This window comes from Neoarius graeffei, chromosome 7 (genome assembly GCF_027579695.1).
Source record: "Neoarius graeffei isolate fNeoGra1 chromosome 7, fNeoGra1.pri, whole genome shotgun sequence".
Taxonomy (NCBI): Eukaryota; Metazoa; Chordata; class Actinopteri; order Siluriformes; family Ariidae; genus Neoarius; species Neoarius graeffei.
In genome coordinates this window covers 47,275,374-47,302,175 of record NC_083575.1, presented here as the reverse complement: position 1 = coordinate 47,302,175, position 26,802 = coordinate 47,275,374, and the positions used below count along the sequence as shown (strand labels likewise).

The window sequence follows — 26,802 nt, the reverse complement described above, 5'->3', positions numbered from 1 at the left end:
ATCAGGCACACCACAAACACACTTCTGGCCCAGGATCATTTTACTAATCATATCCACCCTGTTTACCCAGAGAGCCCGGCGCTAGTGCTACTCAACTTCGCCACTGTCATCTCCCACTGTCTCAGCCTGGCAGGAACCCATTCTGACAGGAAGGCGCTGAAGCAGAAAGGAAAGAGTCACAAGGATTTGTGTTGCTGAGTGTAGATGCTCAGTCAGCTCACTCTTAAACTCTTTGTCAGTGATAACTGCAACATAAATTATTAGAGGCAGACTGATTAGGTGTGTGTTAAGGCAGGTATTTCATTTGTTCTGTGTTTGAGTGGAGGAGGCATTACCATGACAGTCGGACTAATGCATTGTTATTCCTTGACCTATATAAGCACTTGTCTAAATCACTTAGCCACGGGATGAATAATTCAATTACACAGTGAATGGTCAGTGCTTGAGTCTCTGAGCGAAACTATTTACTTTTGGCAGCAAATAGTGGGCTTTAAACGTAACACCCTGGATTTGATTCTCAGGAACATTAAAACAGCCATCCATGTCCTGATGGAGCTTACTGGAGCTTGGGTTGATAAAGCAGGCACTTGAGTCCAACCAAAGCTGTTCCGTGTCGTTTTTTTTTTTTCTTGTTGTCGCGTACCACAATGGGATTTTAAAGCTGTAACTTTCTGGTCCGATTAAGGCTACATCCACACGACAACGGCAACGAGATGTTATTTAAAAAAATATCGCGTCCAAATGGGCAACGATCAGTAAAATATCAGGTCCATATGGCAACGCAACGCTTGCTGAAAACGATGCAATACACATGCCACACCTCTAGGGGCGCTGTAAGACGGTCCCTTTGGAGACACCAGAACAATAGAAGAAGTAAGGACGCACGGGCATAAACTATTATGCGCGAGACTTCATATTAGCCACAAAGTCAGAAAAATCTGTTCGTAAAATTACATTATAATGACCAAATACAATGAAAAGTATTTTTCCAGTCTCACCTGTGAAAGGTAATCCCATGTGATCTCGTTTGGACGGTAAACCTGTTGGTACAGTTCAACGCAGCACATGAATGAGGCATCTTTATTCTCCGCTTTGACCTATCCAATATGGCGGCGAGGATGACGTATGATTCTACGCGGAAGGCGGCGTCTTTAATGGTCCGGAATAAATTGAATGCTACACGTTGATGGATTAATTTGTTCTTCTACGCCCTTTTTGAGGAATGTATTGTAGGACTTAAACCAACATCTGAAGAGGTGAGATCGCTCCTTTTTTTCCCTATTTTTGCTGGCGGGATTGACTCTGCCCTAAGGGCTATTTTCTCTTTCTCACTCACTTTGCACCATTACACAATAAATATTCACAGTGAAAATATTTTGTAAGCGTGTTTCATGAACCAAGTTATAGGATTTGTTGACAACTCGCATCGAGTTCGTTACACTTCTACCCGGCGTGAAGCACTGACAGTCATGTGGTTGTGACGTCATCGTAAACAAATCCGTTCTACTCATCCAGACGACTTCGCAACGGCAATGTTGCCAAATCTTTCCACTCTGGAACCCGTTTTCAAAAGATTGCGTTTTGGGGCACCCAAAACGCCGGTGCCGTGTGGACGCCAGGCCGAAACGATAAGCAATTGTATCGGATTCACCTGAATCCGTTGCCGTGTGGACAGGGCTTAAAATAGGCTGATTTTCAAAATGCCTCACTGAAAGAGATGACCTTTCCATTGCTGTAATGGACGTTTATGATATTTATTTTGTTTACTCTCTTCATGTCCATTGACACACTTTCTGATGTATTTCCTTCCTTGCTGCCCTGGAATGTGTCTCTTTATTTAACCCCTCACTGATAGTGATATATTGTGAGTAAAAATGGGCTCCCTGTGGCACAGAGTGCAGTCAAACTGTCTCTCTATCTCTCTGTTGATAGTATATATCTATCTCTCTCTATATATATATGTTGCATGTACCAGTCTAGCTGCTGCATCCTCCCTACACCTCCCATCTCTACACTGTCCTCAGATCAAGTAATGATACAGCACAATACAGCTCCAAGATCCAACATAGCCCCTATCTGCTCTCTCTCTCTCCACCCCGATTTCCCACCCTCGGTTTCTCCAAATGACCGTTGTCTTCCTCTGTGAGAGGAACAAGAACACCAATAACCCACAACGCAACAGTACCTCCTGGAACCAAGACAGTGTTTATTTGACCTAATGGCTTAGCAGATGCTCTGTCGAAATCAACGGCAAGCATCAAAAGCCAAGCAGATTGATATTTTCAACACTAGCCTTTAAAGAGGAGGGGGAAGTTCATCACTGTCCATCCCCTCGCTGTCAGTGGCAATTTTGCAAATTGCTGTATTTTTAGAAAGTGGAAAGTGTCCTGTGGGAAGTTCTTCACATTTGTCTCGCAATTTCAATGATCTGCATCCCTTTTGCTTCTCCTCTTACCCAGCCCCTACTGCCCAGGCCATGTACACAGCACTCATTGCTATTCTCAGAATTGAAATGATCCAACTCCGCATTTCAATTCTCTGTAGTACTTGGGCCCTTTTTTACTCACTGCCAATGATCAGCATACCTGTCAGTATCAGAGTCATGGTGGTAGGCGCGACCAGCTGCTGTACAGTAAGTGGCCAATAGATGGCGGACTAGCTCTGTAGTCGAGATTGGAGTAGACATACTGAGCACTGAGGTCCTCACAGTCCTGTTTAGCAAGAATGCTGTCATCAGAAGGTTTTATTGGATTGTCATTAACTTTCTTTAAATAAGCGTCTCAGTTTTGTTGTCGCTAATTTCAACTTTTTTATTATTTGTGGGAATGCAGCCAATATTTTGGAGTTGTAATATTAGCGAGTTTTTATTAAAGGGAAAAGCATTATTGCGATTGGTCTGTATTTTGGAGTGTGTTAACAATAAAAGGTAATGGTATTATTAGAGGTACGGTTCCTCACCAGCTGTTATACTATATTGTAGGTCTTGTACTGTGTCTCATTCTTTCGAAGATTACAAAGAGAAGTGTGCATATAAGTGCGAGCAGCATTCTTGCTAAATATGGTTATTCTGTTTGAGAGGCTTCAGTTAGGATTTGTGTGTAGCTACGTTAAGTCCCTCATCCCATCATGTTGTCTTGTGTGTTCCTTCCTTCATGTCTCAATGACCAACATATCCACGTGACTTATGCTTGGATGAATGTCAACCCCAGATCTCTGAAGTGACAGATTTCAGCATGACATTGACGTCTGAGACTCACTGCTGCACATCAAGGCGCCACTTTGAACTGTTTCTGTCCTGCAAACAGTTGATTAGCCTCCACTCCAGCGCTGAGACTGCACTCACCTCTCCGCATGCTTACGATCCCTAATTTCAGCTGTTATGCATGGTCCTTATAGAAACAACAGTCCCTGAGGTTGTGGCCACAATTTAAAAGGCCCAGTAATGTACCCTATTCTCTTGCTGGCATGTTACTGAAATTGACCTATTATTGTAGACTAATTCTGTCAGACTGAAGTGTGTGTGGGGGTGGGTGGGTGGTGGGGGAGAGCAGGATTTTCCCTGCAGGTTGCGAGTTCTTTTCAGGGTGCCAGACTTTATTATGGTCTATTAACACAATGGCACCAAGAGAATGAGTACCAGGGACTGTTTATTTTTTTTATTTTTGTTTAGCTAGGATCACAGCAATCAAATACTGTGTAGCCTCTCACCACCACTCCCCCAAGACAGACAAGCACACGCATGCACGCACGCACGCACACTCTTATCTCATAAACACGGTCCTACGGACATATGCGGTATGTTAATCAAAGTACAGTGTAACGACATATAATAACGCACACATTTCCTACGGAGTCTGGTATCAGTGCAGAGGGGGTAGTGGTGTGATGAGTTGGCATAGGATTCAGGAAAAGAGGCTGATGGCCTGTGCAAGGCCCTGCTGCTGCATGATGGGATACAGGTACGTGATCCTCCCTTTAAGACATAAAGGACGCAGGTTATGAACTGAGTTTTGCTGCTAATGGCATTCACTCATCCCTCTCTTCCTGATTGCCTCCTGCCCCTATCCTCTGATCTTACTGTCATATCTGACCATTTGACCTTTTATGACATGATCAGCCTTAGGGCACAGCTTGACCCTGGTGAGATGACTGTTACCTGCCAAACAGGCTGTGAGACATCAATTGGAAAAAATGATCAATCAAAAGTATAAATGGAAGAGAATTTGGCCTCCTCGATATTCTTGGATTAAATATATGAAACGCAGTTTCCTGGGCTGTAGTTACACTGGAACTGTGTTTTTCATCTCCCAGGAGTGGGTCAAGCCTGTGAGAGCTTGCTGCTAAGGCTTTGCATTTTCTGTTCCTTTATTAAAAAAAAAAATACCTTCAGACATCCCTGGTTTATGAACTCTTTTTTCCTTGCCATTAACCTGCTGCTTCTCCTCTCCTCTCATCCAACACATGACTGTAGCCAAGATGTCCGTCTACAAGCGAATGAAACTGGCATGTTGTTTTGATTGCGGGCGCTCTGAGCGCGACTGCTCGTGCATGGCAGGCAGTGTACATAGTAACATGGACAGCCTTCAGAGGGCCTTCCCACTTTCTTCTGTCTCTGTTCATGATTGCTCAACCAGTTTACGTGCCTGTAAGTTCGATCGCCAACCACATGTTCTTTTATGTTCGTGACCTGTGTACGTGTCTGTGATGTATTCCATGTCTTGTGCTTTTTAAAAAATAAAAAAAAAAGTGGTTCTGTGTCCTCATTGTTTCCCTCTCTGTGGCTTTTTTGGGTGTTTTTTCGCTGGGTGTGGTGCTTTATGGATGGGTATGATTTTCTGTACAGTGGTCGAGTGATAGTGGTAGTGTTGTGGCTTCTCTGTGATAGTGCTGCTGCAGTAGGTGGTAGGCGTGTTGTCGCATGCTGTGTCAGTGGAGCACTTGTGCTGTGCTGGTGCCTACACAGTCATTGTTTGGTGTTGAGAACGACAAATCAGGTTAATGTTTATCTGTTCAATGAAAGTAAGTTTGATGTTGCTAAAAAGAACACTGATGAGCTTTTGTCCTGTACATCTGTATAATAACGATGTTTCAATTTTTGATGTGTTATGCCAATGATTTTTCAGGTTGGGAGCAATACAATGTCACGTTAACAATTTTCCTCCCGTAAAGCAGCTTCAAGCATCAGGGGGTCGACTGAAAAATATCGTTGATGTCATGTTTTGCAATGGTGTAAAAATGTGTCAAATCCTGTATGCATTATTCAGAAGGTTCAAGCAATGTATGGTAAAGTTTGATAGATTGAATAATGTTGTTATGGGTCAACGGATTTTCCCACTTAATTAATATTTCCATTGTTTTAACACCAATATAGGACATTATAGAGAAGTTTCAGTTGTTGAATTATTATATACATTTTCTATGGTCTATTTTGTTTAAAGGTGTTCTTTACTGACAGTTTATTAAATTCTCAAGAGGTGAAAAGTAAGTACACATTTGAAGTCTTGTACCCACAGTGGCACTTATCTTTTTATGATTAGTCATAATGCCATGACGGGTTACACAGGGTGAAAGAGAAGATATTTTCATTCTAGAGAATTTACTTTTGAGTACACAGTTGAGTGGGCAAATTGAGTGCTTGCCACAGGATCTGATTCTCTCTCTACTCAATTTTTTTTTTCCTTAGCCAGCAACCAGGGGAGAGAAAAAGTCGATGTCCTTTATTTAATGCCTTGTATACCACTGTGGGACTGTCTGGCTCAATGTAAAAGTTAAAAGGAGATCCCCTGGCAGAAACTCAATTGAGACGGCAGTGATTTAGGCTGTAGGAGTCAGAATGACTGACGCAGTTAGCTGTGCGGAACACAATGCTATGGAGGGGCCTTTCTTATTAAGTCAGAGCAGATGTGAAATACTAAAGTGTCTGTCAATTAGGCCCTGACAGTAGCACGGCCTGCTTATCAAAGCAGGGGTCAGTTCAGACGATCACGTTTCCTCTGAACTGCTCTCTCACTGCTCTCCACATCCTGCTAGATTAGTGTCAAACACGCTATGATGAGTTTGGCTTTGTGTTTTATGTTTTTATTCCGGGTCATATCCCTGGATCCCAATTACTAGCCATTACATTGTTACTGATCTCTCCTTTTTCCCATCATTTCCTTGTTGAATTTCAGGAAATTCTTTTCTTCTTCTTCTTCTTCTTCTTTTTTTAAATCCTTGTTCATTTAAGCTTCAGAGTTCTGACAATTGTTTAAGCAAGGGATTTGTTTTGCTTTCTCTCATTGCTTTTGTGTCTGAACTATCACAGCATTTCTATGATGATGAATTAATTCTAAGCTGCAGACTGTCTGATTTCACTATGTTGAATAATTGATTTCTTTTGGACTTCATCTTGGATGCACTTTTAAGTTTTTCAGATAATGCTCATGCCATGTAAGTGCATAGAATGCGTCTACAGCTATACATGGAGTTGAATTATCTGTGTTGTCAGGCTCCTCCTGCCTGCTTGTCTGGTTTAATTCAGTGGACTGCGATTGAGATGAAGAATAGCATTTGGTAAAGTGAGAATTGTATGCTCCAACCTTTTTGCACCCCATGGGTCAGAAACCATACATCACAGCGTGCCTGCACTAAGCACGCCGTTGTAGAGTTACACCTCCACTTTATATGTGTGCAGTTATTGCTGAAATAAATACAGCTCCCTTGGACCCAGTAATTCAGTGGAATGTGTGAAATGCATAGCTGTAAAGCACTAAAGGCATGTTGTCCTTTGAAAAGTAGTGTTCTATGTACAGACCCTCCTCAACTCCTCTTTGCACTGTTTCGTGCATGCAAACGTCTGGATGCTAATGGTTTTCTACTGTATGTCAGAGCCAGACAAAGAACTATTAGTATGAAAATGAGATGCATGAGTGGTAGACAACTGCGTCTCTTTTGCTGTTAGCTGCAGCCGAAGCTCAAAGACTACTTGACAAGGAGCCAGCAGTAGTGTAGCCGTCATTACAGCTGTGGAGCTCGGCACACCATTAAGAAGTGTTTGATACGAAGGAATAACACGAGCGGCAGGAGGCACGCTCGCACTGCCAATGACTTGGCTGCCTCTGCTGTAAGTTACAGTGACAATTACAGTCCCTCTGCTCTACCTGCCGAGACTTATCCTCTCATTACACAAGATTTAAAGAGTCTAAAAGGTGCCCAGTGTCTCAGAGGGCATTCATTCCTGTTTTGGACTTAACGGTTTCAGCAGAATTGCAGCAGTGGCTGTTTTACAAACAACCAGAGCAAGTCTTGTAGATAGAGACAGGAGAGAGAGGGGTCAGGGCTCGCTTTTGCTATCGGGGCATATGTTTTTTTGTTTTTGTTTTTCCCCCTCCTGCCGGCTCTGCTTGAGGAGGACGCAGTGAGCTGGCAAGGGTGGGATGAGGCGATCTGAAGAACAAACCCTATCTGCTCCTTGCAGGATGCACCTCACTAAAGATGGTCCTTATGCAGCCTGACATGGAAATTATGTTTGCATTTTCATTTTTCCAGTGCCGCTGGTGCATAAGCAAACTCCATGTGACAGTTCCTTCCCACCAGGCAGTAGCAAGGCCAGCCGCCTGGGACAGATGCTGGCCAGAGAGGCCGCTCACTCACCCTGTTTTCCAGATAGCAAGCGACAGATGCCAGAGTGGGCATGGTACCCTTGCTCGATCACTCGTATCGCAGCCCTACACCCTGACCTTTAAGGCATCAGATATAGCTCTAGCGAAGGAACAAACTCCGTACCGTATACCCAGCAAAGAACAGCGAGCAGGGAACAGTGGAGGGCACTGAGAAGCTCTTGGTACTGCGTGGGTCTCATCATTTCCACCCGCATTACTGCTCACCTAACCTTGTTGTTTTATCTAACTGAAACATGAGTAATTTATCACCGACTGACTTGTTGGGGTGCACGTTATGCTTGGAGGTGTGCCTTTCAGGATAAGTTGAATATGATTGTGCATGGTGAGTCTGACCAATAAACAAACAGACCCTGGCTTACTCAAGGTTTGCATGTGTAACCCACAAAAATGTGCAAGCCAGTTTGTACGTAATATGAATTTGGGGCATTTCTAACTAAAAGACGGTGGTTGGGCACCCATGGCGATTATTTTAGATATTGGCATGTGATTTACTAAGCTCGAAAACCTTTGGAAACAGTGATTGTGTGTGCAAGTTAATATTGCCAAAGGGCAGGTATTACATTTACAAAGCCCATTTTCTAGCAGTTGAAGTTGAAATGTAGAAAATTTGCTCAATGTTAATAATGGAAAGGCTTATTGAAAGATTACTGACATTTTATCTTGTCATCTCAAAATCCAACTCCGTGTCTGAAATCACTCACTATATAGTGGACTATATAGTGAGTTCGCCATTTTGTAGTGCTGTCCGAATGTATAGTGAGAATTATTACACCCTATATAGTGCACTCAAAGTATCCCACAATGCATCATGAAAAGTAGTGTACAACCGATGGTCACTAACCAAGCAATATATACCATCATGCATTGCGGTCGCGCTGAAAAAAAAAAGTGTGTTGGGGTGAATGGATGGAGGAGGAAAAGCATTATTAAATGGACATTCAAGTACTATTAAAAATAGTAAGAGAATAGAACATAAGCTAAAATAGAATAAGACGGATAAAATACATGAATAAAAGTTACAGTGCGGAACGAGGAATTAATCAAAAGCCTCAAATTTGATTTAACAAAAGGCAGTGACACAGAAGAAAGGATTCAGCCTTGATTTAAAACAACTGAAAGATGCAGCAGACACAAAGTACTTTGTATTGATTAATGTGGGAAATACGTTCAGTATAATATGTTTTTATCACAAAAATACATGCATGTATTTATTATTTTGAAAACCCACCAGCCGACTGATCTGGCACGTTTTAATCGCGCGACAGTAATGACGTAAATAACAGCGCGGCGGAGTAGTGTCCGAAAATGTTTTTTCATTTTACCAATGAGCTCACTGTATAGTCCTCTATATAGTAATTCTAGAGATAGTGAGTAAGGGAGTAGTGAACGAGTGAGTGATTTCAGACACAGGGAAAAAGTTTTGTCAAAATGGTGACTTGTTATTACCGTGGTAAAATTGGTTTTATATTTGAAAGTCATTTCACATTTGCACCACCAGTCTCAACAGCATTGCCTGTAAAGTTTATTTAAGTTATTCCACGAAATTGAGTCGTACATGAGCTGATAGCCGACGAGGCGCGTAGTGCCGAGTCGGCTATAAGCCATGTACGACGAGATTGAGTGTTTTATTCTATACACATTCAGTGGATTTTGAGAAACAACAGAGCGTTTTTTTTTTTGCAAATTCGATAAATAAAAACTTGATACAAAATGTCCGAAAAAATCATTTCCGCTTAGAATGTAAACAAACCGGCGAAATGACAGTAGCAATTTGTGAAAAATGTGATGATAATTCTTGAAAAATAAAAAAGATACATTCTTACCATCAAATACTTTTATTCCATATTTTGTTGCTTTTTTGTTGTATTTTTTTAGGGTTTTGTTTTCGAGTAGAGTTTTTATTTCGTCCTCGGTTAGTTCAGCAAAACGCTCTGCCATTTTCTTCTCCTTTAGGTTTTTTTCGGCGGTAGTCAAACCAATTTAAAGGTGCATTACTGCCACTGACTGGGCTGGAGTGTGGAACAGGAGATATTTTGGGGGGGGGGAACTATATTCTTTTAGCCTTTTAAATACTTGATAAGCGATATATCTGACTTGATGCGCTCCACCATTTTGATTTTCTCTACTCATGGTATATGAGCTGATATCCTAGTATTAGAGTATCCAATCAGAGCGCGCGATTGTTCATATCCAGTGAATGTGCATAGAATAAATTCACATATACCTGATGAATAGAGAACACACTCTTTTCTTTACTCTTTTATTTTGCATTCATGTTATATCTTAATCAGTTTATTATACGGTTCACTGCCTTGAATTAGTATTATACTGGACAAATATGCAATTACATACAGTCAGGTCCATAAATATTTGAACATTGACAAAGTTATTATTTTGGCTGTCTACCACATTGTTAGAGTTGAAATTATGGAATGAATATGGATCCAAATCGTGCGAATGGCATATAACTTAGAAAATTTTGCATATTACCCCCTCCCCCACCATTTTTTTAAGGGACCACATGTAATTGAGGAGAAAAAAAAAACTTGCAATCATAAATTAAATTGTCACTTTTAACACTTGGTTGTGAAGTAATGACTGCCTGAAGTCTGTAACCCAGAGACATCACGAGAGGCTGGGTTTCTTCTCTGGTTTCTTCAGCAAATGAAATGCATACTGTTTGATTCAGATTTGACTTGGCCTTTGCAGAACATTCCACTTCTTTGCCTTAAAAGTTTTGGTTGCTTTTGAAGTATGTTTTTGGTCAATGTCCATCTGTACTAGGAAGTACCGTCTCATGAGTTTTGAATCAATTGGTTGATCCTAAGCAAATAATATTGCTCTGTATACTTCAGAATTCATTCTGCTGCTTTTGTCAGTAGTCACATCATCAACAAATACGAGGGAACCAGTTCCACTGGCAGCCGTACACGTCCACGTCTTAAGATGAAGTGTTATGATCATGAACCCTTATTTCCTTACTTCAGACTATTCTCTTCCCGTCGTTCAAGTACATCTTCGTCTCGTCTGCCCATAGGGTGATATTGTGGAACTTTTTTAAAAGATGTGTTTGGCAAACTCTAATCTAGTCTTCCTATTTTTGAGGCCCAAAGTTGGTACCACTGACATCAGTGGCTGTGTCTGCCACAAGACATTTGCCTCCATTTTGGTAAAACGAGTGAAATCAAAAATTGCTATATGTAGGCAACCTTCAACTGCAAGAAGTAATGACTTTAAAAGTAAATTAATAAAAAGCAAGCAAAGCAGATGTGTTCTGTCTGCCATGATTTTTTTTTTTCCTGCAAATGTTACCAACAGAAATAACCCCACCTTCTCCGAAGTAACATTTGGTTCTCAAACCTGTCGAAATGCAGGCTGGTTCTCAAAAGGTACCAAGGCAGAACTGGCTCTGCACTGGCACCATCTTGATGGAAAAGAGCTACTTGACATATAGGTATGTCTATCTCCTGGAGGGTGGTGTTGATCTGGCCAGCTGTTGTGGAAGTTTTTTTTCTTCCCCAGGGAAGGAATTCTTCTGTCATCCACAGTTGTTTTTTGTGGTCTTTCAGGCCTTTTGGTGTTCCTGAGCTCACCGGTACAGTCATCATCTTCCTTTTTTTTTTTAAATGCACCAAATAGTTAATTAATGTAATGTTTTTTCCTGTCTCTCTGATGGGTTTGTTTTGATTTTTCAGTCTAATGATGGCTTGCTTCACTTGCTCATATTCATTATTTAATTAAATCTTCAATATACTGTGGTAGAAAGCTAAAATAAAAACTGTCCGTGTACAAATATTTACAGACTTAACTGTAACCTTGATTGTAACCCATAATGTGTGTGGCAGGTTTCAGTTTAACTCTTCCCAGAGTCTCTCAAAGATCCAAACTTGCCACAGCTATTGAAAACAAATATCACACACAAAAACTTCATTTAGCCATTGCTTCATCATACTACTAACGCACACCATTTAAGCAGTTTTTTTGTAAATATGCCCATTAATTGTCTGTGGAATATTAGAGATTTTTCACCATTTTTGCAGACTGTGCTTACGTGTACCATATTTTCACAGTATATCATCATAAGAACAGTCAACAGACAACCTACAGTACACTGCCTGGTCAAAAAAAGTTGCACACACTAATATTTCATTGGAGCACCTTCAGCTTTGATTATGGCTCACATTCACCGTGGCATTGTTCCAACAATCTTATGCAACGCCACAGCATTTATTTCTATCCAGAGTTGCATCAATTTGTCACCAAGATCTTGTCTTGACGATGTGAGAGTCAAACCACTCTGTAAAGTTTTCTCCAGCACATCCCAAAGACTTTCAGTGGTGTTAAGTTCAGGAATCAGTGGTGGCCAAATCATGTGAAAATGATTCCTCATGCTCCCTGAACCACTCTTTCACAACTTGAGCCATTGAATCCTGGCATTATCATCCTGGAATATGCCCATGCCATGAGAAAAGAAAAAAAAATTAATTGATGGGATAACTGTCGCACATAACGACATAAGATTACGTATGACCTGACCAATTGAACCAACCCCAGATCATAACGCTGCACTATGCATGATGGGTACATTGCTTCACGCACTTCCTGTCTCACCCTGATGTGCCCATTGCTCTGGAAAAGGTTAAATCTGGAATAATTAGACCACATAACCTTTTTCATTGATCCAGAGTCCAATGTTGATGCTCCTTAGCAAATTGAAGCCTTTTCTTCCAATCAGCCTCACCAACAAGCAGGGTGAATATAGTTAATGAAAACTAAACCGAAAACTAAACCTAGACATGAAAAAAATCGTCTTTTTAACTGAAATAAAAATGACAGGTTTAAAAAAAAAAAAAAGAAAAATAAATAAAAACTACAGTGAACAATTTAACATGAACTCAAACGAAATAGAATTACAAATAAAATCAGCTTAGTTTTTTTTCTGTTTTGCCCCCCCCCCCCAGACAGTAACGGACTAGTTCCAGAAGGTGGCAGTAATGTAATGCTGGTTGCTGTAAATCTCCAAAGAAGATGCTTGTTGTGCAAATAGAAATCCTATAATACACTAGAACGGAAGTGCTGCTCCAAACATATTGGTGAGCCGTGGGCTTGTCATGACGCCATCTTGGAAAATTGATTTTTCGGTGTCTCTTAAGATAACAGATAAGCAAGTGGACAAAACTCCTTGGAAGGGGGAACGCATGCTTCATGATTAACTGCACCCATTATGCCAGCAAATATTGGACATCAAGAGGAATCACCTTATTTTTAAAACACATTTTTGGGCAATTTGCAGTATTTTGGCATTTGGGTATGCTGATTTTCATACTGTACACCGATAAAGGGCTGTCTGTATAACTAGGCATATCAGACACTCGCTGGCTGTGCTGTGAGAATTTTGCATGCAGACGCTCATCGAAGTTTCCAAATTTGTCATTGCTTAACTCTTGAATATTTTCTATCATTAATATGATCATTAAAAAGCTTATAATCTCTGCTTTCCAAAGAAATTTATCTCCAAGATCTGTTCAGTACTTTGGGAGTAACGGCAGGTTGAAGTTGGTACAACAAAGTAAAAACTCTGCTCGTGTGACGTTGGGAAACTGCCGGTGCTTTTTGAGTCACGGGAAAGCGGTCAGGCTCTCTCTCTTCTGATCGGTTTCCAACTGGATTACTCATGAATATCTATCAGATAATTTATAGGGACGTTCTGTAGCTGTCACTGTTTCTGATGAAGTATTCAGCAAAATTTTCCATCAGCTAGTTTTGATGTTATGATTCACAAGAGACTTTGAAGTGAGTTTTCATAGCTTTACCTACTTATTTTTTCAAACCAAACTGATTCATGTAAATAAAGAACTATTTTAGAATATAACTGTAGTTGTTTTGATGAACAATATTGAGATCTTAGTGGTCGGAATGCTATTTTAAAAACCGGAAGTCAGAAACGCGAGTGTCAATTTCAGTTCAGTTAATTGGAATTGTTTATTGGATGTGGCTCACAGTTTTTTCGTGGTTAGCAGCCTTGAAAGCTGTGAATATTATCATTTATATTCTTTAATATAAATGCTAGTAGGCCCTACTCTTGAGAAATACAAAGGCCTACAGAGTGCAAAGCTTTTTTTATTGAGTATACCGATTTAACGTTTTTACCTAATTAACATCATTAATACGAATTAAATAGTAATTTGCAAAATTTGTTTTTACTAATTTTTCAAACTTTGTATTCAGTATACAATCATCTATGTGCTTGCCAATTTCCATGTAAATATCTTGAAAAATAGAAAAGTTATTAAGAAAAATACATTTGATGCCATTCATCAATGGCATCAAATGTTTCACCGGATATGACATGTGTTCTTATAGGGTTGCCATTATAATGATTTTATATATGGAAAAAAGGGTGTAGAATGGATTTATTTAAATGACACTGGATGTATGGGGGGCGGCACGGTGGTGTAGTGGTTAGCACTGTCGCCTCACAGCAAGAAGGTCCTGGGTTTGAGCCCCGTGGCCGGCGAGGGCCTTTCTGTGCGGAGTTTGCATGTTCTCCCCGTGTTCGCGTGGGTTTCCTCCGGGTGCTCCGGTTTCCCCCACAGTCCAAAGACATGCAGGTTAGGTTAACTGGTGACTCTAAATTGACTGTAGGTGTGAATGTGAGTGTGAATGGTTGTGTGTCTCTATGACTACATTCAGACTGCACCCTGAAACGACCCATATCCGAATTTTTTGCCCATATGCGACCTGTATCCGATTTGTTATTGACAATCTGAACGACACAGATCCGATTTTTTTTCACATGCGACCCAGGCCGCTTGGATATGTGGTCCTAATTCCGATGCATATCCGTTATTTTCACATGCGACTGCAGTCTGACCGGGCAGGTCGCATTCATGCGACCTACACGTCATCAACAAGAGACAAACGTCACTATTCTGCGTTGGCTAATCCCGCCTCTTTGGTGGAAAACAACATTTGTACAGTTTTCAGAATTTAAATAGACTTTTATAGAATTGATCAAGCTAATGGTGGATTTGGTAGGGACCTGGATGTTGATCTGTTAGCCTGATTAAATAAAACAGTTTCTATAACTGATTTATAACTTATAATCTTGTAATACAGGATGGTTTAAGATTGTTCTGGAAATTTCCAGTAATTTGACACCTTCGGTCTCATTAGTCTGCTGCCCACATTAATCAGATTATTGTGTGAGTTCCGCCGCCGCCACAAAAACCACATCGCCAGGTCTCGCCTCATCTCCATGCTTTACTTGCAAACTTGAAGAGTGCGCTTTTTTTTTTTTGTTTACGTATTACGTAGATGTGCTTATTACGTGTCAATTTGCGCATGCGGGACACTTTTGGGTCGTTTTCCGTTCATATTGGAGATCGCATACAAGTCTCATATAATTGGTAATGTGAACGGCCTAACAAAAAAATCGGATTTCACAACAAATCGGATATGGGTCGTTTCAGGTTGCAGTCTGAACGTAGTGTATGTGTCAGCCCTGTGATGACCTGGCGACTTGTCCAGGGTGTACCCCGCCTCTCGCCCATAGTCAGCTGGGATAGGCTCCAGCTTGCCTGCGACCCTGTAGGGCAGGATAAGTGGCTACAGATAATAGATGGATGGATTGAGCTCGGTAAAGTCCATGTACAATGTTTTTATAGCTTGCTGAATTCCAAACAGCTTTACCGGAGGGATTTATGCATGAACAAACAGCATGTTAAGCAAGAGAGGTCCCCTGTTTTCATCTAGCTCAAAAACATATATTTAAATGTTCTCATCTACAGTGATCAGTCTCAGTGTTACAACAGGTCTGACAACTGAAACAAGTCGTCACGATGACAAGCAAACACCATTTATTTACAGTAATTTTAAATTAAGCAATACTTAGTGGCATTTAAAAATATAAATAAATTATCTTTGGAGAATATAAGTATTTAAAAGATAATTATGCTGTGTGTTTTGGCCATTTAGCACTAGCTAACACTAACAGCTGAGTTAGTAGATGTATGCTAATTTTGTATGCTAATTTTCTAGAACTAACTTTCTAGAAAGTTTCTAGGAGCGACAGTGCTGTTATTAACGCTATTAGTTAAATGTCTATAAAAGTCAGGTAAGTAGTTAGAGAAAAGTCATTTCACAGAGTCATTGAAACCAGTGCTCTGTGGTGCTGCAGTGGTTAGCAAATGACATTCTTACTGCAGTGGCCGGAGTTTGATTCCCATTCAGTGGGGAAAAAAGATTTTTTACTTACAGGAATATATTTTTTAATTGTTTATTATATAGTTACTTGAGACTGTTAAAAGGGACATGCTGTACATTTTTCAATTATTTACCTTTGTAATGTTTGTGCCTTTCACAAACATTACAAAAACATCTCAACAACTTGAACTGAATTGAAAAGGGGTAAAATATGTCTCCTTGAAGATAACTATTTTCATCGGTATATTCATTAGCATCTCATCTCGTTATCTCTAGCCGCTTTATCCTGTTCTACAGGGTCGCAGGCAAGCTGGAGCCTATCCCAGCTGACTACGGGCGAAAGGCGGGGTACACCCTGGACAAGTCGCCAGGTCACCACAGGGCATATTCATTAGCATGATATACAAAATGGGATATCTGTGACAATCATCAAATGAATCTGGAGTCTAATTGTGCCAGAAGTAAACAGCTTGTGTTCTAGTTATCTAGTTGTTATGGAATATCTACTGTATGGCTGTGCAATACCTGGAAAACTAAAGTTAACACTAAAACTAAATTAAGAACTAAACTAAAACTAGAAAATTCCTCAAAATAAAAATAAAATTATGCACTTGTAAAACTAAACTGAAATTAAAAAAAAAAGAAAGATGAAATAAAAATAAAAGCTAATGAAAATCCTGTGAGTTCTTGTCACCATGTATGGAAATGCTCTTCATTTCCTTATTAAAGGTAGACTGCCTTTCAGATTTTTTCAAGTTTAGGTCATAAAAAGAATTTTCCCTGACACCCAATTATTTTTGTTTAGTGGACCGAAAGCTACTGAATTTGAATCACAGACTTCCAATTTTATTATTATTATTTTTTAAAATAGAACAATTTAATGAATTTAGGGCCACGTGGCCCTAATTTGAAACAGGAGAGAAAAATGGAGGACGTGAGTGTGCGAATGAAATGTGAAAGACCGACTACAGTAATGGAAAGTGAGAAGAAAAGACGTTATGTTGCGAAGGAAAGGAAGCGCAGGACCAGACTAATAAATATCGGTGGTCAGCGAGCACCTCGGTGTGATCAGCTGTTTGTTTAGTGACAGAATGATGTAACTGTCAGTGCACGGTCAAGGTAAACCGATAGATAGCAGTGATGCAACACTGTGGACCCCAGCTGCTGTCAAACCCCAAAGAAGAAGAAGGTAAACCTGCGCATGCGCACACGGACTTCCTCTGTCTGCTTGACTGTGTGAAGCAAGTGATTTCACGCACATTATTTGCGAGGGAATGCCTCAAATTAAATAACTTCCCAGCCTCAGAATGGCCTGTTTTTTTTTTTTTTTGAGATACTGCAGAAATAAACATGCATCACAATGACCAAATTTCAGAAGGATCTAAATTCACTGATTTCATGAAATCGAAAGGCCCTATAGCTTTAAACATAGCTGCCATTAATTCTACTGTCAATTTCTTTGATTTGACTTGTGTTTACATGATCTCCGATCATGGTCAGTCAGGATTTTTTTTTCCTGACCACATTTCTTCTGCACAGTTGATGGATTCAGTACTGGCCTTCCAAATTTTAATGATGCATTACAGTTCTTAACCCAGTTCGAGTCATTTCAGCGATCTCTTTAGTTGTTTTCTTCGCTTGATGCCACGGGCGATTGCTCTAAGACAACGAGGGAGGCTCAGCCTCCTCTAAAAATGATGAACATCGTGTAGGATGAATTGCGCTAGGCTTATGTTATAGCCGACCTTATAACATTGCTATTTCAGATCCAGAATCATAGAAATATATGTGCTCAACCCAACTACAGTGCGAAATCATTCCCTTATAACTTTCCCCAGTTCGCCTAATGTGTGCGTGAGTTTTTCCCCCTCGTGACAGCGCGATGCAGCCCAGCCTCAGTGGACTTCAATGGCATTTGGGAGCTATGCGCTTTCAATATCAAAATGCAAGACGATTATTGGACAAATACTGCAAAAACGCCCGCCCACGGAGTCCCACGGACTCCCAGCCTCAGTGGACTTCAATGGCATTTGGGAGCTATGCGCTTTTCAATCTCAAAATGCAAGACGGTTATTGGACAAATACTGCAAAAACACCGGACTCCCAGCCTCACAGTGGGAGGGACATGGCAGTTTCCGTGAGGAGACTGGTGATTGGTGAAAGCGGCCGGATATTTTCTTTGATTGACAGCTCGTTTCAAATATAGACAGGCAGCGGTGAATTTCAGTTCAGTCCCATGCAGATTCGCAAGTGCTGTGGTGTATTGTAAGAGATCAGCTTACATTTCGATTTCATTCATTACATACGGTTTCTACCAGCTTTTTTAGTTTGTATATATTTTCATTGTAAATAAAGTGTAAATATAGTGTTGTCAAGTTTGCTATCATAGTTCCAGAAATTTAGTTTATTTGAGTGACTGAACTTGAGGGGGCTAGTCAGCTAGCAAGACAGCTGCGCACGGAGGCCAAGCATTGCTGATTTAATTTTGGCGAAGCCATTTGCCAGTCTTCCTTTCAAGGAAAAAATTAAAATTAAAGAGCAGGGTAGACCAACGCCTCAAACTGACTTGGTGAAAAAGGTAGGGAATAATACTCGTTCCTTTCAGCTCTCCTGGTACGAGAAAGTGAATTGGCTAGCAGCAAGTGACCCACATCAACAACAGTAAATAGGCTACTTTAGTAATATGTCATGGATGGACCAAAAATATAGAATCTATTTAAAATGTTTATGCTGAGTATATTATATTGGAATATATATTTTTCTGGATATGAATTAAACACAGCTACAATTTGGAAAACATTTGTAAACAAAAACACAGAACATTTCACACTACAGACCTGGATTAAAAGTGAAGGGTTATCAAAATTGTCAATAAAACATTTCTCAGTCAAAATAAGTAAAATATAGGGAAAGTGTCATTGAATGAAATGTGTGGCACCCAGCTCTATGTTTGGCTCCCCAAGGTCAGTGCTTGTGCCTATTCCAGAACACTCTGCTGTTACTGCTGAGGTTCCTGACAAAGAGCTGCTTTCAATAATGATCAATTTTTAAACAACATGCCACAATTTTAAAATATACTCCCCCCAACACCACCATCATGTATATTGGACAGTAGGCTAATGGGCCAAAAGAACCTGTTATTTCACAGTTTGTGACCCTGCCAACAATCAGCCAGATCAGAGGCTGATTGTATGGGCAAAATTGATGTTTTTTTTTTCTTTTTTTCTTTTAAAATCTGGAAATATCGTAACCGACCAGCCTCCCCTGTTTGAAAGACTACCAGCCGCCACTGCTTGATACAAGTCAATAATTTGGCTGTTCTGAAACAGTAACATCTTTCCCACGACCACAGGATACATCTTCCGACGTGGTTGTTTATGAAATGAGAAGCTACTCACTGCATCAGTGAGGGTTAAAAGAATTGTTGTCCGCTGAAACACATTAATCACTGCAATAATTATCCAATCAAAGCCTTTCAGGTATTTGCTTATTTAAATCCAAATGGTGACCTTTTTTGGGCCAGGCAGTGTATTGATGATGAGGATGTCAGTATGGTTAGCAGGGTGTGGAGTGTGTCAGGGTAAATCTTCAGTCAGCCTGGCTTAGAAACCGAGGACGGCCTGCTTGGTTTTCATCTCGTCTTTTTCCATTCTCTCATTTTTGGATTTTTAAATATGCTTAATTTGCTTGAACCTAAAGCTCTTTATCACCATGTGATCAGTGTGATCCATGCTTGTTTACTGCTTCTCATTATTATTCTCTCTCTTTCTCTCCCTCCCTTCATCTCTCCTCTCTCATAATCTTTTATTTGTATCTATACTCTCTTCAGCCAAATATAATTATAACGGATATGTTACATCATGTAAGTTCTCTCCTGTTTTGCACATTCAGCCTTTGTTTCACTCATCAATCTCACTTCATCGAACCTGGCTAGCCTGCTTTTGTGCTATTGTTTTTGAGCCCCCCCAAACAAAAATCTATTACACTCCAAATCTGCTTTCTTTGGACTTTGTATGTGTAGGTCAACGTCTGTAATGACCTAAGAAATGGAGTACAATTCAATTTTTAAAAAATCTACTCTTTTGCATTCAGAAAGGTGCAGGTGAAAGATCAGGCACCAATGGTGTAAAATACACCTGCTCTCCCTGTGAAAGGGGATGTAGAAGCTAGTAATACTGTGCACATAAGTAGCACATACACTACAGGCCAAATGTAAGCACGCAAACGGTGATTTTTAAAGTCGCCGTTCAAAAGTCAGTTTGGCAAGCGCGAACAAAACATCATGTTTGCAGTCCAGATGGTCTGGCTCCAGCAGTCACTGTGTCTGAATAATCGAGCTTTGGGATGAGCTTGACCTTCCACTGACCAATGCACTTTGCTAAAACAATATAAGACTTGTAAAGAGCACATAAAGACTTGGAATACTGTCCCAGGAACAGACCGTCTTGACCTCCATATGTGAATTTAAAGTTTAAGAAAAACAGATTAACAATCAGTGATAGATTATCCCTGCATTTAATCAAGCCTTTTTCATGTTATTACACCTATTGCTATTTGAAAAGGGGGAAACGTTTTATTTCTTTGTTTGTTTGTTTGTTTGTTTGTTTGTTTGTCTGTCTGTCTGTTATTAACATTCCAAGTTGAGTTACTGGTACAAACTTTTGGCCTGTAGTGTATGTTTAGAATTTCAGTGATGTGTTTGTATTGTGCTGCCTTCAGCAGCAGATGGCGCTACAACTCCAGGGAAAACAGGAGGTCAGAGAGAGGCTGGGGTTCGGTTCAAAGCAGAATGGATTTTAGGTAAATCACTTACTCCCCAGCACAGAGCTGTGCTTTATCAAAGCAGACTCTGAAATAGCAATAAGTTTTGTTTTATATTTACTATGAAATATATATAATTTTTTACAAATTTTTTTTATAATATGCATGTTTAGTGTATGATTAAAATGTGCATAACATGCTTTTGCTGTGTGAATTATATTGGTATAATAATAATAATAATAATATGCAAAATGATTATATCAAATCATTTTGTCTTGATGATCTCATTGAGTTCTTCCATAGGCTGTAGTTGCATATTTTACAGTTTACTGCTGCCTTGATAAAGGGCCTGCAATCGTGGTTCATCACAGCATTTGCATTTCAGGGAGGGACAGTTGCCGTCTGGATTATTGTAAATCCACAGTGAAAGTGCCACGGCACATATCCACTCTGTAATGTTGCATGTGTTTGACAGAGGCCAGATGAATCCAGGAGTTATCTGTGGCTGCCTTTAAATCTATGCGGCAGCTGACGGCAGAAATAACCATCTATTTATTGCTCAGAGCTAGGTTTGGGGAGCAGAAGGAAACCTGTTTTTCCACTTACACCATATATTGGTTAACCTCTTGCCTCTTGTATAGATGTCATTATGTTGTAGTCTCCAGTTTGTGGTGGAAGGAAAGGTGTTTGATAAGAGTCCATGTAAAATACTTCGTGCTCACACTAGTACACTTCAGGTTTAGCACTTCAGCATGTTTTATCAGCAGATCACACATTTTTAAATGGGTATGGAAATGAAGTGATTTGCTCTGGCAGTGTATTCCAGTGCAGGTGACAAGGTCTCGAGATCCACAGATTTATAATGAACTATTTTCACATCATATTGTCCTTAAGTAGTTTTAATAAAAATTTTAGATTAATCATGTTAATGAGATTATTAAAGATTATTGCAACACATTTTCAAAATGACAAATTAATATAGTTTCATATTGTATTTTTGAAATTGTAAATTAGTATAGTTTTGCAGGGCCCCTATGGATACCAGCTGTGCTGAATGGGCCACCCTGTTGAAATAAACTAGCTAGCTAGCTAGCTATCTACACTGATTTCATTCTTGTTTAGTTATGTCCACTTACTTTTTCCCTTTAACTGAATAAGCTCTGAAAAGTGTTTTAATTTGAACTAATCTGTGCAAGTTTTCAAAGGTTAGACTTGAATTACTTTGTTGTCGTGACTGACTGAGACTTTTTCTGAGTTGAAACAACGATAATCGTCAAATTGAGTTAACCTGCATTTTCAAGGCAGCAGGTGAACTTGCATTTCCAAGTTAAACCAATTTGAAATGTTTATCTATCTATCTATCTATCTATCTATCTATCTATCTATCTATCTATCTATCTATCTATCTATCTATCTATCTATCTATCTATCTAACTTGCAGTGTGCTTGTAATTGCTATGGACTGGTTCAGTCAGACGTTAACAGGCGTAGTGTTTTATTCTGTTCTTTTGATAAGTGCGAGTGAAGAAGAGATCCTTTCATTAATTTATGCTCGTAGCAATGGCAAGGTAAACGTTGTATTGAACATTTCACTTCAAGCACATGCTAATGGGTTGATTGGTGTGTAATACAGCCAAGCTGTTTTTGTTAATTATTTAGAAATCTGATGGCAAATTGTGTGGCTTTTTTTTTTTTTAATAAATAAATAAATAAATAAATAAATAAAATAAAACCACCTGTATACAATGATAAATAGTATAGAAATTGTGAAAATAAAATTGTCCACTAAAGAAAATCACATTAATTTAGATTTTTATACTATCATTTTTAAAAGTGTTTTTAAGCAGTGTAGGGATTAATAATTAATGAAGAGTTTTGGATCATTCTTGGTGACGACACTAATGGCATGAGTTTACAACTTGTTTAGTAAAAACCAATTCATATAAAATAGTTTTTTTCCCTATTAAATTCTGTTTTTTTTAGCAATTTCTGTTGACTTCTGAAATGAAATTACAAAATTATATGACCAATAATAGTTGCCTTTTGAATTTTTAAATTAATTGATTGTGCTAGAAAAATTTTCTCACTGTTCTTATCTTCCATTGTTTGACTGTAAAGGAGGAAGTTAGACCCGTTTTTCAAAATCACACAGGTAAATTAGGTACCGGTCTGACTGTCCCACAAACTTTGGCAATGGAGCGTTCTGCTGAAGCCCTTGTAATTAACCGTAAAGGAAGTCTGCTTCCTCCAGTCCCACCCCTACTCCGAGGTCTCGGCCTGGCTGACCTGAATCGGGCCCGCAGCCTGCCTGGGAAATACAGCTACCACCCCGACTCCTCCATGCCCTCCTCCTCCCTGTGCTCGTCGGTGCTCTCCTCTTCCATAACCACCTCCACTTGCCCGGCCACGCCCTGTAGGTGCCTCTGTACCAGTCTACACCTTGCATGGAACAGAGCTAACATCCCCCTCCCTAGCACTGTGTATGCATGTGTGAAAATGCATTGCAGCAGTTGCCAGGAGTATTGTGCAGTTCAGTTTGGAGAGTGCACATGGGTGCATTAGGTTGCACAGAAGGAGACTTTGGAAGTGCAGCTATTCCACTGCCACTGTCTCCATCTCTGCTGTTGCTGATGCCATTTGAAAAGTTGTATCACTCCGTCTGTATGCCTAAGTCAGGGAATGCCGTTGTCTGAGCACTGATACAAAAGAGCAGCATTTATTGTTGCCTGTGGTCTGGAATAGCAATCACACTTCACTGGACTGATCCTGTTTTGATTGAAGTTGTAAAGGTGCCCTAATGCAATTTGGAACAAGCAGGGACTTGCTGAAGCAGCCATGCTGTAGGTAGAGTTATTTCATTGTTAAGCCTCTTACTGAAGGGCACTCGAATAGCTCATAAATCTCTGCAGTCTAATTTGGAGAAGCAAGGGCAGGAGTGTGGCCTAGCCCAACTACGCCACTTACTCCTTAGTCTTAACAGGAAAACAAAGGGTTGCACCATGGCACCTTACTGCAAGTGATATTTTGAAAGTTGATTACTGCTTCATGTTGCTCTAGCCACTGTGTAGTTGTAAATGTCAAACAGTGGCATTTGGTACATACCCAGACCGAGCATTTTAAATTTGTCCTTTTTCATTAGTGCAATTGGATGATGCTGAAACGAGAGTGATCCACAGAGGCTATATGCTTTATAGTGGAACTACTTGCAGTGCTGGTAAACTTTTTCTTGAATTATGTACTGTGATTCTGAAGTCTAACCACATTTGTGCAGGTTTGGAGTGTAATACAAGTGTCTCTCTTTTAAGGCTCAAATAGAGACTTTCTAGTATGGACAACAGATTAAGACTTGTACAAGGCATATGTTATAATTACGTTTTATCATTATCTGTAGCGGCTTTATCCTGTCCTACAGGCAAGCTGGAGCCTATCCCAGCTGACTACGGGCGAAAGGCGGGGTATCATACTGATAAATATTTTGCATAGATGCTACACCACAGTTAATACAGAATTTATAATGAAAAAGATTATAATGGAAATACCGTAACAAACATTGCACCGTTCATAGTTTCCACACAGGTCTATAAGCCATAGCGTTGTACTTGTTATAGAACTGTGTAGCATTGCTATTAAGTCTGACATTCCTGAGAATGTAAGGATGATATTGACCTTCAGGCAGCTCCACTCTTGTAGATTTGTACATTCAGCAGCAGGGATGCTTTTGACATTCATAGGCACCTCAGTAATTTCCTCTTGGAGTGGTGATTCTGCATTAGATGAGTGAGCTCAGTGGGTTCAGAGTGCTTGTGCCATGAAGGGATACATGCACAGGCCAGCCCACACTCATCAGTTACAAGTAAGATGATGAGAATTGATTTTGCCAAGTAGTGATCCACTGGAAAGCAAAACGTACAACTCCCCCACCAAACACTCCTTCCATCATTGGTTTAGCTGTTCTCCATGTAAGGACAATGATGCAGAAGAGAGGTGATACATTACTGATACAGATTGCTGACACTTAGGAGCGTAGTAATCATTGAGTTCAAGTCTTAATGAGTGTCCTTTGTGGCTTTTTTGCCTTCCTGAAAATGTACATTTGCCCCTACTAACGATGTTCTCTTTCTATTTTCGGAGGTCGCCTCCGACTTATTTTGTCATGATTGATTGAGTGTTGCCTTTTGTGTTCTTTAATATGTCATCCCCAGCACACGTTACAATCCCTGCCGTCCACAGACTGACACTCTTTGCATGTGTTTGCAGTTGAAGACGAGCATCCATCAGCGCTGTCACCCAAAAAGAAGCAGCGCAACGGAGGCATGCGAAATTCACCCAACTGCTCACCCAAAGTGATGAGGTAAGACGTTGATTTCAAGACGCTCCCTGCAGCCTTCAAAAGGAAAGAGAGAGCGGCAGAAAGACGGGAGGGATGGTGATGGGTTTGGCGGGAGTAGGAGGAGTGGCGAGGGAGCGAAGGAGAGGAGAGGAGCCCTCTAAGGCTCAGGCGTTTAAGCTGTCAGCCTGTCAGCGCTTAATGATAGAGCTGAAATATTTCTGTCATGAAAGAGGCTATGAAAAGCTGTTTGAAAAATACTCTTGCTTTTAAGTCTCAGCTGTCACCCCCCCTCTCCCCCCCAAGTCTCGTCCACATGTAGTTCTTAAACAGCGGTGGCACTAATGACAGCAGCAGCCAATCAGAGATGCCCATATGGTTACTTAGCCTCAGGCTCTTCATCTATTGTAGGAGCCCCAGTGAGTAGTGTTTTTGGAACTTAAGGCCATATGTGAGATGTATCATCACAATCAAAAATGAATTCATATATTACGTTCCTTTTATCCTGTCCGAGGGAATTATAATGATTTTGACCGATAAAAGGGTTTGTCTTCTGCCCATATGGCCAGGAGGTCAGAAACTCCAGAAATGAGGACGTCCATTTGAGATCATAGAGCAAGATTCAGGGAGGCAAGACAAGATGTACTTGTTTCCAGTTCTCATGTAATTTAGTATTATTAGTAATTTGGTTCTGAAATGTACGTACGTGTGTGTATAGGAGTTGGACTCATCACTTACATACTATCATTTGTATTTTACAAATGATCTTCTTGGATAAATACAGGAACACAGTTCAGTGTACCCTTAAACAAATTGTAAAAGGCAAAATAAAGATAAAAAATACCTCGCTTTCTTCTAGTCGCTTAAAAAGATGTTGAGTTTTGAGTTCTTAACGCTCCTAACGATTTTTCTGTGCTGAGATGATGGTCCCTGTTTGCCGTGTAATATATGCATCTTCCCTTTGATCTGTGAGTGATAATAATTCTTGGGAGTTATTTACCCTGTTTTGAAATGCTTCAAAGCAGTGCCAAAGTTTCCTGTGCTTTAGGGTGCCTCTGTGTTCGGCTGGCTCTTGGGTACTGGATGACAGGTTCTCAGTTCTAGGTGTAGGCTTTTCAAGTCATAGCCCTGCAGCAAAACATCAAATTACCAAAAGCAGACCTGTGCACTTCTTCAGCCATTACCTTTGCTGTCAATACACCAATACTTTAGCCTCAAAAATTGTGTTTTATGCACAACGATAAGTGATTGTTTAAGGTAGCCTTAGGGATAATTTATTGTACAAACATGGAAGGAATACGCATATACCATATCAACTATGGTTTTTACGTACTTTTATGCCTGTAGGCTGTCGTAAATAAATAATGATCAACAGATTGGCTGTGAGTTTTTGAAAAGCATGCCTTTGTCAGTTTGCATGATGGGGAAAAATTTCAAAGCAAAAGGCTCCTTTCATAGGCTGCTGGAGAGGGACTGGGGGAGTCAGTGACTGCCAAGTGATGGGTTAGAATAGCTAACACTCTGTGAAAAGCAACTAGCCCAACTCTGAGCACAACTTCTGCTCTGGTTATAACTCTACGAAATCACATTTCGGGCACTCCCTTGGCAATTAAAGAGCTACAGTTACACATTACAGAATTAAATTTGAAAATGTTCACCATGTGATTTAGCACAAAAAAAAACAAAAACACACAATTTGCTTTTACAAGCTGAGATGGTCTTTGGTGGTCCTCGAGTTTGAATGGATTGAAGGAAACCTGGTGCGTTTTATTTCTGTTGTGTTAACGAAGCCATCTTTTGTATTTTTTTTTTTTTTTTTTTTTGGTAATCAACAGTGCCATGCAGACA

General features: G+C 40.1%; 1 protein-coding gene across 5 annotated transcripts in view; it reads left to right on the top strand.

Moving 5' to 3' along the window:
- Positions 1–26,802, top strand: part of kcnma1a (potassium large conductance calcium-activated channel, subfamily M, alpha member 1a) — a 372,710-nt gene that overhangs the window by 308,367 nt on the left and 37,541 nt on the right. For 2 of the 5 annotated variants that reach the window (XM_060925803.1, XM_060925804.1), the window contains exons 19-20: positions 4,472–4,645; positions 24,885–24,978. In XM_060925803.1, coding sequence (XP_060781786.1) covers positions 4,472–4,645; positions 24,885–24,978 — 268 coding nt within the window. Of the gene's footprint in view, positions 1–4,471; positions 4,646–19,695; positions 19,729–20,585; positions 20,667–21,051; positions 21,057–22,745; positions 23,041–24,884; positions 24,979–26,802 lie in introns of all 5 variants that reach the window. The other 3 variants (XM_060925806.1, XM_060925801.1, XM_060925802.1) reach the window with 2 other exon arrangements.